At 39.1% G+C, this 13,024-nt stretch overlaps 1 protein-coding gene across 1 annotated transcript in view; it reads left to right on the top strand.

Moving 5' to 3' along the window:
- Positions 1 to 13,024, top strand: part of PKD2 (polycystin 2, transient receptor potential cation channel) — a 64,284-nt gene that overhangs the window by 27,534 nt on the left and 23,726 nt on the right. The window contains exons 5-8 of the mRNA XM_054591758.1: positions 2,245 to 2,469; positions 4,862 to 5,090; positions 9,543 to 9,710; positions 11,748 to 11,929. Of these exons, the coding sequence (XP_054447733.1) occupies positions 2,245 to 2,469; positions 4,862 to 5,090; positions 9,543 to 9,710; positions 11,748 to 11,929 (804 nt within the window). The remainder of the gene's footprint in view (positions 1 to 2,244; positions 2,470 to 4,861; positions 5,091 to 9,542; positions 9,711 to 11,747; positions 11,930 to 13,024) is intronic.

Genomic DNA, 13,024 nt, shown 5'->3' with positions numbered 1-13,024 from the left:
TTAAATTGATCTGTCTTGATTTCCTAATTCTGTGGTGTGAACTTCTATTGTAGGAGACTGCTGTTTTTTCTTTCTGGATTTGCCTCTGATGATGTCAGATGTTTACCCTGTCTGACCTTAGGCAGTGTGTTCAAGACTTCCAGGAATCTACTGTTTGTGGCTATCTCCTTCAGCTGTTAATCTAGTCGCTCTGCACTCAGCAGTTAGGCTTAGACACCACAGGGCAAGGCAGAGTCCCTCCTGAGGCGGAGTTATTATGTCCTTTTATGCTACTGCCACTCAGGTGAGTGGCCTGCCTGTACCAAATGGCTGCTGCCATTTGGGGGAGAAGTCAGCACTGGGATTCCGCTGGCTGCTCTCTCCATTTTCTCCCCAAAGCCTCATCTCCAGTCTCTCCTCAAGTGTCTGTAGAACACTCTGTGATTCCTTTAGCCAGGGATCTACTATCTGTGGCTGTCACTCTATACTCAGCAGTCAGGCTTTAGTACCACCGGGCCAGGGCAGCAACCCTCCTGGGAGTAGGGCTACTGTGTCTTCTCATGCTGTTGCTGCTCGGGGGAGTGTCTGCCTGAGCCAGATGGCTGCTGCCGTATGGGGGATGAGTTAAGCACTGGGGCCCCGCTGGCTACTCTCTCAGTTTTCTCCCAGAAGGCTCCTTCCCCAGTCTCTCCTCCAGCGTCTCTAGCCCACTCTGCCCCCGCCTTTGCCAGAGACCAGGGTAAGTGGCTCCAAATAAAAGATTATGTTTTGGCCCTTTGAATGGTTCTTTGCGTCTCCAGCTGCCCATCTCTGGCAGAGAGCAACTCTGCCACTTTTTGCAGTTCGTTATCTGTATACTTTTTGGGCTCTGATGCTGTAGGCTTGAGATCCCTGCTTATGGTGTAGACTGTTCTCTTCTCAAGGAGATCCAACTGTCCATTTCAATATCCTTCCGGTGCTGCCGCCTGAGGGCTTCCCACCCACCTTCTCAAGTCTCTACCACATTCCTAATGAGTTAGGTTGTGCAAAGCTGATTCTTCTGTCTTCTCCAAGGTTATAAAGTTCCTCTCTCGCTGTTGTCCAGTTGTTTGTTCCAGGTGATTTCTCCACAATTTAGTTGTAATTCCAGATTGATCCTAAGAGGAGATCAGTGTGACTTCCACTCACTCCTCTGCCATCTTGATTTCACCAGCAGGCCTTCTTAAGGAAAGGCCAACTTGGACCCATTACATTAACTCTTTCTTGCACATGAGCCCTGTGTTGCTCACCACACCAGCCTTCCCTGTGTCACCAGAGTAACCCTAATCTGTGCCTCTCGGAAGCCTTCCTTTCAGTGACTGCATGCTTGCCCTTCACAATCTGACCACAGTCTACCTTTCAACTTTCTTTTCTTTATCATGTGGGAGCCACACAGAACTACTAGCAGAATGTCTTGTACTTCTCTGGCCCTTCCTGGCTCCAGCTTGAAGATGCCGTTACCACCCACCTGTGCAAGTCAGAATCCTACGTATCTTTCACAGCCCGGTTCCATATGGCTTCTTCCCAAAGCCCCCTGTGATCCACCTATCCCATCACTGGATCTCTAGGCAAGGATAGCTTTCTACTGAACTGCCCAAGCCATTTCTCTATACTTCTCTTGTTATCATCTACTTTGTTTTTTAATCATTTAATTACAACTTTTCTCTCTCTACTTTTTACAACTTTGAGAAGGAAAAGATCCTGGTTCATCTTTATATCTCCATTAATGCCAAAGAAACATAGGGTTCCTAAGTGAGCCTCTGTAAGTATCTGTGGATTAAATTCCCAAATGCTGTGTGAAGGCTTATTTAGTTCAGTTGCCAAGAGTGGCACTTGATGAACTTGTCCCTCTTTTGGCTGAAGTGTTCTCTGGGAGCCCAGGGTCATCTAGTCCCAGAGCACAGTTACCCAGGGAAGGCAGCAGTATGAACTCAGGGCTAATAGCACAGGATCTGGAGATAGACAGTCCTGGTCTAGGTTTCTGGCTCTGCCCTCAAAAGCTTTGAGACTAAGTTGACCTCACTAAGTCTCAGGGCCCTCATCTCTAAAATGGGAACAATAACTGTGAGAATTAAATAAGATAGCACTTATGAAGCTCCGTGTCAAGCACATTACCTGGCTTGATAAGACTTATTTTTCTTATTACATACTTGCTCTTACCAAGAACCAACTATATTTGTAATTGCCACAAGTCTTCCACTGATTTTACCTGTTTGTTTTGTTTTCATTTTATTTATTTTTTATTAGTTGGATCTACACAAGTGAAAAAGACTTGAATGGGAGTAGCCACTGGGGAATGATTGCAACTTATAGTGGAGCTGGCTATTATCTGGATTTGTCAAGAACAAGAGAGGAAACAGCAGCTCAAATTGCTAGCCTCAAAAAAAATGTCTGGCTGGACCGAGGAACCAGGGCAACTTTTATTGACTTTTCAGTATACAACGCCAACATTAACCTGTTCTGTGTGATCAGGTGTGTACCAGGGGCACTCAGTCCTCCAATTTCCATGTATTTGTATGTACATCCTAATCAGGAAATAGGCCTGAAAACTTGCCTGCAGTTGGCTGAATGAGAGTGTCAAGTACCAGAGCTGATAGCAAGGGAGGGGTAAACACTGAAGGCCATTGGGATAAGGATATTGGGGGGAAGGGAGTTAGGATCCTGGGCCAAAATAGGTTGGGAAGAACTTTAAGTCCAGTCCATGTTCATCCCCAAAGCACTGTTTTGCTAACATCTATTTTTACCTAGTATGAGGCTGATCAGTGCCAAATGCTCCATGACCAACGCCCCAGCCATCAAATCTTGACTCATTTCCCTGAGTTCCCCACTCTCAGATGACGCCCCTGCTAGCAGAGCATGAACATGGGATCCAGGGGCTATCTCAGGGGCAGGTGGGATACCAGAAGACCTGCTCATGCTCAAGTTTCACCAAAGGCACATAAAGTTCCTTCTACAGGTCCTGTGATATCACTATCATAACCACTCAGGTGACAGTGAGGAAACTGTCAGAGATCTCACTAGCTTGTTTGGGGCCCCTTGTTTGTTCATTCATTCAGCAAACATTTATTTGACATTTAATATGGTGCCAGGCACTGTTCTAGGCTCTTGGGACATATCAGGGAACAAGGTAAATATCCCTGCCCTTGCAGAGTTTGCATTCAACCAGGAGAAGGCAAGTAATAGACAATTAACAATAAACAAAAGAAACAAATTAATTAAATTGTACATTAGAAGGTAACATGTGCTATAAAAAAATATAGAACAGGCAAGGGGATGTGGCGTTCACCCACTTTAATCATCCTGGTGAACATGTCGCCAGTGCCCAAGCATGGCCAACATGAATTACTTGTACATATATTTACCCACCAAATAAGAAAGATAAATTCTCATCATATCCTTATTTTGTGACCATTTTTGAGGCTAAACTCATCTCCACTTAACATGACCAGTTGGATTTTCCCAGTCCTTGCATTTAACAACTTTTTCAGAAAATAATATCACATTAAAACAAGTAATAGTTATTACTAGAAATGAATGAATAGTTTACTGCAGATATTACTGAATATTTTAATTATTCCATCAAGGATTGGAAGAGGATAGAAGCAGACAGGCAATTCTGATTGACTTTTAAGGAAATATCTATTTATAAAAGGTCTTGAATATGTCTTTTACTTCCTTCCCATACTTTAAGAGTGAATATTGGCAAGGCAATTATTTCATTTCTCTACACAGTTGTCTAAATACCTAGAAGGGGCTGGCATGCAGAGCAAGACAGGCCAGAGAGCAATGACTTGGCAAAGAGGCTACTTCCTCTCCTCATGAGTTTGCTCTGAGGCTATCATAAGACTCTGCATTTCCGTGTTGTTCTCCTGAGTTACAAAGAATCAAGAAAAACCTGGGAACTGACAGTAGAGAGGAAAAAAAAAATTCACACTTCTGTGACCAATTTCTAATTTGCCATAGTCACTGTATGTACTTGACTCATGCACGAGCCCTAGATACTCAGGTTCTAGATGGAGCTACGCATCCTGTTATGGGAGAAATGGTTATGCCTTATAGCAGATCAAAGGTCTTTTAAAAGTCTTACAGTTAGGAAGGTTGAGATTCTAATTTCTAGTTTGATAGACTGTAGCATTAAGTGAATCACTTAACTTTCACAGTGTAACACCTGCAAAATGGCTATTTGGCAAGAAACGTCATCAATTTATGATACTACTAAAGATCAATGCCATTGGTAGAAATGGAAAAAAAAGTATGTTACTCTCTCTGACTGTCAGACCTTTACTGAGCACCTATTGACTGTAAGGCTCTGGGTAGCAAAAAGTACCCCCCAGGGTGAATTATTCAATGCTAGTTAGTGTTACCAAATGAATGAATGAGAAAATCTGTCCCTATCTTTATGTATATTCAAAACATAGAATTTTCACGAGATCATACATGTTATGAGTGCATTACTTATATTTCTTATATTCTTCATTGCCTAGTAGAATGACATGCATTTAATAAAAGACCTAGAAAGGCTTATTTATTGATTTCCCTCTACATTACAAAAAAAAATGCACATAGCATTTTCAAAGTATAAATACCAGAGAAGTAGAGGGGAGACTAAGGAGGAATAATCTCTCTGGTCTGTGAGAGGTCTTGGTAAATCCTATACTTTTTGTTACATAAAATTCTACATAAAAGCATAGAGTTACTGGCTTTGACAAAAAAATGTTTTGCCACTAGTTTTGGGTGACCCGTCATTACAGTTTTATTACCTTTCAGTACAGGGACAGAATAGATGGACATCCTGTCCTGGATGCATCCATATGTTGTTGTTGTTGTTGTTGTTATTGTTTTAATTGTTCTTGTTACAATACAGGTTATTGGTTGAATTCCCAGCAACAGGCGGTGTGGTTCCATCTTGGCAATTTCAGCCTGTAAAGCTGATCCGATATGTCACAACTTTTGATTTCTTCCTGGCAGCCTGTGAGATTATCTTTTGTTTCTTTATCCTTTACTATGTGGTGGAAGAGATATTGGAAATTCGCATTCACAAGCTACGCTATTTCAGGAGTTTCTGGAATTGTCTGGATGTTGTGATCGTTGTGGTAGGTTTGAGAACACCACCAAATTTCCTACTCTGTTATACAAATATGTTAATTACAGTCTCAGTCTTCTCAGCATTGTGAACCTTGATATTTCGGAAGGAGAATCTTGAACTTCTCCCCTGTTTAAATAATATCAACTCCAATATTACTAATTATTTTCTCATTTTTCATGAGTAACCTTTCTGAATATGGAAGTAAAGAGACATTTACAATAAACTCTCAGGCACACTAATAACAACAATAACAGTAATTCATATTTGCCTTTGCCATGCCATATGAGATGTAGGGGAGAAAACAATGTTTTGTTTTGTTGATTCTGTTTTTTGCTGATGCTTTGACTGCTAGTCAAAATTAATATATATTTTTCTGCACATGTGTAAAGTATGGCAAGAAGAAACATCCTGAAATATTTGGGGAGGCAGAGAAAACCTCCCTGTATTTTAAAATTTTCTGCAAATAGCCCACAGGGTACAACATATGACCAGCAAGGTTTTCCATATGAGGTGCAAAAAATTATGAGTGTGACAGAGTCAGGACTGGGACACCTGTGGATTCCCTGCCTGCCCTCAACTGTATTGTACTCCTAATATATTGTTCAGTGTGGCTTCCCTTCAACATCATTTTAACCGCTTCCTTCCAGAAGCCTCAATGTAGAGATGTGTTTTTGCAAGTTTTTCTCCCTTCAGTTATAACGCTTAATCAATTGATAAGCCCTGTTACATGGCTAAGCACATAATGACATGCTTAGTTGTCACATGCTTAAAAGTCGAATAGTAGAGATGGCCCTCTGGAGTCTCAGTAAGGGACACATTACCCTCTCTGTCTTCTAGTATTCTAGTTCCTGGTCATTATTCTGCCCCTGCAACCAGAAATTTGTTTGTGAAGCATCTACATCAAGTCATTATCAAAACATCAGTAGAATTAGTTGGTAAAATATAGAAAATATGTTATTGAATGTTAATACATTCACATATTATGTTACTAAATGAAAAATGTTATTTAAATGTGAATAATTAAGACATAAAAAGAACTATATAGACATATTGCATGGCAATGCTAGCAATACTGACAGGAGCAATAATAATTGCTGACACTTTAGAAGCTATCTGTGCTAAGCACGGTTCATACTGCTTTTCATATACAGAAATTCACTTAATCCTCACAATAACTGTCTTAACCACTCTGCCCCTGCCTCATAAGCCACGTACTTGTGTACTTGAAAAAGAGCTTTTACTTAAAATAAAAATCCTGTGGAAGGAACATGGTGTGGAACTAATTGGACCCTGACACAGTTAGAAGTGCATCCCTTTCACTACCGCCGTGTAACATTGCACAGTTCCCATACGTAAACTCTTGATCCCCAAATTCTCATTGGATTAATAATGAACAGAGTTTTTAAAAATTGCAGTATTCAAGGAGGACAGAAAAATGATGATCCTAGAAATAATTTTTCAAAATATTTCTGTGCTGTGTGATGGCTGACTGCAGTCCACATACATTAAAAATTATTCTAGAAAATAATGATTGTTTGGAACTCTAAAGATGCAAAACCTCTTGATTTGGTTTATAGGAATATATATTTAGGCCTTTGAGGATAATGGTAAAAGGGTACATGTAATTTTATGCTAATTAATAAGTCTTCTTTTTAACTAAATTACTTCAGTGTTGATAAAAGCCTAGTTAGTGGCATTCAGCTCTTTTAATTATACACCTGTCAGTGAAAACTTTGATGATGCACCATAATGTATTTGTTTATAAAGTATGTTTGTGTGAGTTTGTGTACTGGTATAACAGGTATATTAGTAAAAAACAAAACAGAACAAAATACAACACAGAATTAAAAGATTGGGACAAAAATAAATGGAATTCTAATACTTTTTTTAAAAAGGTTTTAATTATTTATTTTTAGAGAGAGGGGAAGGAAGGAAGAAAGAGGGAGAGAAACTTCAATGTACATACGGTTGCCTCTTGCATGCCCCCTACTGAGGACCTGGCCCACAACCCAGGCATGCGCCCTGACGGGGAATCGAACCAGCAACCCTTTGGTTCACAGGCTGGCACTCAATCCACTGAGCCACACCAGCCAGAGCTCTTTCTTATCACCTGTTTAGAAGTTTTAATATTTTCTTCCCACACCCCAGTGAACTACTTCATCCCCACTTTGGAGACCACTGGAAAAAATAGCTTATGATATCATGGAAACTGAGGATAGTTTCTTTAACTCAGCAGCCACAATGTTTTGCAAATGTTTCTTTGAAAACTTGCTTCACTATGCTGCTGTTCCTATTTTCTTAACTCTTAGCAATGCCAAGACAACAGTTTGAATAGTGTGCTTTTAAAAAGAACAAGGAAGGGCTACTATTGGAATCTCACTTCTTCAAAACCTTTCCTGACCCAGTGAAATTAAGGGCAAGCTTTCTACGCATTCCCCAAAACATGCCTTACGTTCCATCAGAACCCCATGAAAGAAGCCAAGGCTTTTCTGTTTTATCTGGCCCAAATTTGCTTGCCCACCTGACTTGAAAAAAGTCCAGCTGAAACTTGAAATTATATCCTAAATATAAACATAACATCTTAGAATCATTTTGAAATTATTTTCTTTAGTTTCATTTTTTTCTCTAACATTCCGAATTCTATAGGTATATTTCAATTAACCATTTGTCCAAAACAATAGTCTTTCAAAATTAGCAGAATTACTGAAAAAAAAGGAAGACTATTAAGAAGTCTAAATTCAAATAATTTCCTTGAGTGGTAGGCTTCATGTGGTGAAAGTGATCTATTCACTAGATATTTTCTGAGCACCTACTGTGCACCTGGCACTGTTCCAGGCATTGGGAATATAGGAATGGACAAAACAATCAGCCAAACAAGGATGATACTTACATTTTATAAAGGATGGGAATCTCCCAAAAACTCAGGAGAGACATACCAACCCAAATGCTCACAAAAATCTATTTATTTTCTCTCATTCCCTGTTTTGAAGGAAAAGTCTTAAGGAAATTAGTGTATTGATAATGATATCAATATTGTATAAATGACTATATCCCACATTTTTATAAATATTTGTCCTGTGCAGAGTGAAAACAATTGGAATGGAGAACAATGTACTTAGTGAGTGCTGGGTAGAGGGTTATCGTTGGATTCAGTCAGTCAGTACTTCCTTGGCTGCTTCTTCATCCTTCTCAGCTATGTCTATGGAGAGAAACATTTTTAGTGTATTCCAGAGAGCTCAAAGAAAATATTCCTACAGTATAGAAACATAAAATTGGCTCTGGAAATCTGTTTTAGAGAAGAAAAGGAAGGTGGTGAGGTTGCCTCTTCCAGCTGTTATTGGCAGCCAGTGAGACCTTTGGTATGATAGTCCCCCGGGACCATGGTCAAATGGCTTCTCAGGAAAGACTAATGGAAGTAGCTGTTGAACATCCTCCATGATAAGAGAGGGAGAATGGGCAGCAAAGGTTACAGCCACCTGTCACAGTCCACCTGCCATGGATTTAGACCCCATGTGAGGGCAAGATGGTTGTGCTTAACCCCTACCACTCTCTGCCATATACATGATAATCCAATGATGACAGATGCAAGTATAGGGCCCAGAGTCCCTCTGATATGGTTTTATAGCCCAGAACCATAGCAGCTGTGAACTGTTGTTTGGTCATGAATTAAGGGACAGAAACAAGCACAAGGAAAACCCTTGACCCATGCGTTCCCAGTGCAAGCTTCATGAGCCCTCTGTCCGTCATTCCCTCCATCTTCTAGGACCAAGCTCATCCTTTCTTCTTATGAGCATTCCTTTTAATATATCTTGTTGCACCCTTCATCTTGTGTTGTGTGATGCCAATTCCTAAGTAGATTTTTGTATTATTTATAATTGTGTATTTTTCTGGTCTTGAACTAGAGTGTGTTTCTTGAGGACAGAGTTTGTGCATTTTATTTTGGTCTGTTCCTCTTGGCCCCTAGCACAGTGCTGTGTACATAAACATCCACTATGTATTTGTTGAGTAGAGGAAATAATGGATGGCTGGCAATCAAAAAAAAAGACCATAAACAAAAACAGAAAGCACTATGAGGCAGAGAAAGCAGAAGGGTAGAAAGTGATTTAAATGAGAGTTGCAGAGAAAGCGGAAGTTATTCCTGTTTGAGTTTGACTTTGAGTTTGAAACATGGCAACATCTCTTTCTCCCTCCCTCCCTCTCTCCCTCTCAAGTATGTGCGTGTGTATGCACTCATTGGATTTCTATTCCTAAGGAAGTGCAAGCAATATATTGTTTTACTTGTCTTATGGCAGTACTCAACACTTTCCATTTGTGTAAGCAACTTCTAGAACACCATCAGGTGAGCAGAATGTTGAGCCCTAGAATTAATACAATGGTGAAGAAAAATAAGCTATTCATTTTAGAGTAAGTTATATATTTCTAAAGCACTGTAATAATATACAAATCTTTTGTTTTCCAGCTATCAGTGGTAGCTATAGGAATTAACTTATACAGAACATCAAACGTGGAGGTGCTATTACAGTTTCTGGAAGATCAAAATACTTTCCCCAACTTTGAGCATCTGGCATACTGGCAAATACAGTTTAACAATATAGCTGCTGTCATAGTATTTTTTGTCTGGATTAAGGTAATTTATAAATTTAAATTTCATGTTCTAGATTTTTCATAATATTTTCACTTTTTTATTAACATGTATCATGCAAAATGTTAGAGAAATTTACTTTTATGGCCAAATTCAAGTAGCCAGCCGAAAGCTGCTCCATATTTCAAAGTAAATTTCAACTAGTGGGACTCATTTGATCATTCATCTCAGTGTGAATGTTGCTCCCTGCTACCCGCACTTATGCGACACCTGTTCCTGTAGGTTTTATTTAACAGATGCAATAAGAGGCCTGATCAGTATGCCGGCTGGACTCGGAGTCCCAGGCTATTTGCAGGGACAGGTCACCCAGATATGGGGTGGCAAAGTGAAGTAAAAGGAACTAAGAGAAATAGGGGCAGAGGGGGACACTGATTGGAAATGCTCTCTGGAAAGATCGCCTCTTCCAGGTAAAGGCCATATGGAAGTTTTACCTAGAATTGAGATTGGGACAGGCACCTGTTTCGGATAGTTCCTTAATCACTCGTTTCCTTTTTATCTCAAGACATGATATGCATTTCCATGTATGTGAAATGTTAGGGCGTATCATCATATACAATGAGCCTTAATTCGGGAGGTGCAGGAAATTTCAGTAATTCTGAGGCAGCTGCCAGCCTGTCACCAGTCAGGTTCTGATTGTGCCATCCAGACAGTAGCCACTATCCACAATTGTCTCCCTAAATTTAAATTTAAATCAATTAAAATTACATACAGTTACACATTCAGCTCCCCAGTCACTCTAGGCACATTTTAAGTGCACAATGTCTAGTGTGTGGCTAGTAGCTACTGTATTAGTGGAAATATGGAACATTTACATCATCACAGAAAGTTCTATTGAACAGCACTGTTTTAAAAGGCACTTACCAACACTTACTTTCCTCTATTGGTGTTCACACCTGGAATGCCTGAGATTTCTCACGGCACATGACCTCATCCTGCATCTCTCGTGCGGTGTATTCAGTCACGTGCTTGTTCAGGAGAAACCATCACTAATGTACAACACCCTTATCATAAGATAGTAATAATAATATCTCATAGAAATACTAATAGGGATTGTATTGAATAATGTGATTACAACTCCCTGAAAAAAATTTTGGTGTGGCCAGAAACAGTTTATGAGTGATCTTTAAGTAAAATTCTACAAGTTTTCTTTCAATGTTTGCCTCAGTCTGGATGGTTTATTTAGTGCTCCACGTGTAAATATTCTTGCCCACCCCAAACTTTAAGAACCATTACATTCTTTCAGGCAGGGTCATGACTTGCCTTCTTTGTAACCCTTGGTAGAGCTCTTCTACCAAGGCTTCTAGCTAGAGCTGTGCAGGTTGTCTTGCCCTCTGGGCTGTAGCTGCTCAGCCTGGGCAGCCGTCCTCAGTGCCTGGTTTACAGAAATGCCCATTACGGCTTTGCAGTCAGACAGAACTGTGTTCAAATCCTGACTCCAAGCCCCAGAGGACTCCTGAGATAGAACACCAATATTTTGGTCACTGTTAGGATTTGAGGCCGTCTCCTTAAGCCCTCCCACTCTGTACCTGGTATAAAGTTGATGCACAATAAATGACAGGTAATAATTGCAGTAAGTATTTCCTGGAGGTTTTTCTCTTTTACTAGTTTTCATTTGTGGAAATTTTTCTCTTTTTATTTTAATCTTCCTTAAGGGAAAAATATCACTAGTCATTTTAATTATAATTAAACCTGTATTTACTGTATTTTAACCATCATATAAATGTAAAAAACACGAGGGCAGGAGCTTTGTTCAGTTCACTGCTGCATTCCCAGCTCCAAGAATAGTGCCTGGCGCATGGTAAGCACTCAGCAAATACTTTTAGAAAGAAAATAGAAGTTGCTAGATTTGGGGGGGGGGGGAAGTCATTTTTCCTTTACTTAGCATAATATTTGCAGGGTTTATCCATGTTGTAGCATGTATCAAAATTTCATTCCTTTTCAAGGCTGAGTAATGTTCTATTGTTTATGTATACCACATTTTGTTTACCCATTCATCTGTTGATCTCTTCCCTCCCTTTACAGCTCTTCAAATTCATTAACTTCAACAGGACCATGAGTCAGCTCTCCACAACCATGTCTCGGTGTGCCAAAGACCTCTTTGGCTTCGCAATTATGTTTTTCATTATTTTCGTAGCATATGCTCAGTTAGCATATCTTGTCTTTGGCACGCAGGTTGATGACTTCAGTACTTTCCAAGAGTGTATGTAAGTATATATAAAATGAAGAAGAAAAATTTAGAGATGTCACCTCCTCCTCAAGGATAAAGGATAAATTGTCAGTCACAGTTGCTATTTAAACACTAAACCAAGTGTTTAAAAGTAGTTGTTTATTTATTTTTACTTTCTATCGTTTTTTATTTTAGCATTACAGTATAAAAAGTAAAATTGTATGATGCACATTTTCCAAAGCACTCATCTCAAAAATAACCAAGCAAAATCCCAAATTAATTTTTATTTATTTATTTTTATTGCATTTATTGGGGTGACATTGGTTAATAAAATTAAATAGGATTCAGGCGTACAATTCTATAATATATCGCCTGTATTTTGTATTATGTGTTAACCACCCCAAGGCAAGTCTCTTTCCATCACCATGTATTCTCCCTTTACTCCAAAAGTAGTTGTTTAAAATGAGAATTAATTCTTTTTCCAGAAGCATTGAACCACCAATGCATAGATGATCATACATTCTGAAATGCTGATGCTTAAAATAACAGTCATAAAGTAATCAAACATAGTAAATCAGCTATCTAAACTAACACTGTTCCAAAGATCAAAGTCTTCTTAGCACCAGGTGCAAATGGTAGCTTTTAAGAGACCCATTTTTATTCCCATTCAATATTGTTGCCATGTGTTTTAAAGTTCAAGTTATCTTGTAAGAAAAAATAGTACTTTTAATATTCTAGGAGAAACTCAAACCAGTACAGGAATTTTCAGTCTTTCCAAAGAATATTATCATATAGAATATTAAAAAAATGGAAAGTAACCAGTATCAGATTTCCATTCCATTTAGAAGGGAGCTAGTTACGAAAGGAGATGATCATGATAATGGAAGTTAATAGAGCTTTGTACATGGGGATCCCTAATTAATGTTGCTTTTTGATAAAAGTCAGAGACGAAAATGATTTTACTAACTAAGGCCCAGCATTGGTAACACACGGCTGCTTTAGACCCCACTTTGAGTGCATGTCAGAGTTCTGGATATCTGAGACATAAAATTTTGGCTATCCTTCAAAAATCTTTTTTTTTTAATTTTAATTTTTAATCTTTTTTTAAAAAGATTTTAAATTCAGACCCAGG

Source organism: Pteronotus mesoamericanus, unplaced genomic scaffold (genome assembly GCF_021234165.1).
Source record: "Pteronotus mesoamericanus isolate MK-2021 breed Mesoamerican mustached bat unplaced genomic scaffold, CSHL_Meso_final scaffold_232, whole genome shotgun sequence".
Classification (NCBI taxonomy): Eukaryota; Metazoa; Chordata; class Mammalia; order Chiroptera; family Mormoopidae; genus Pteronotus; species Pteronotus mesoamericanus.
Note: the sequence above shows the minus strand (reverse complement) of the source record. Positions and strands in the feature narration are given on the sequence as shown.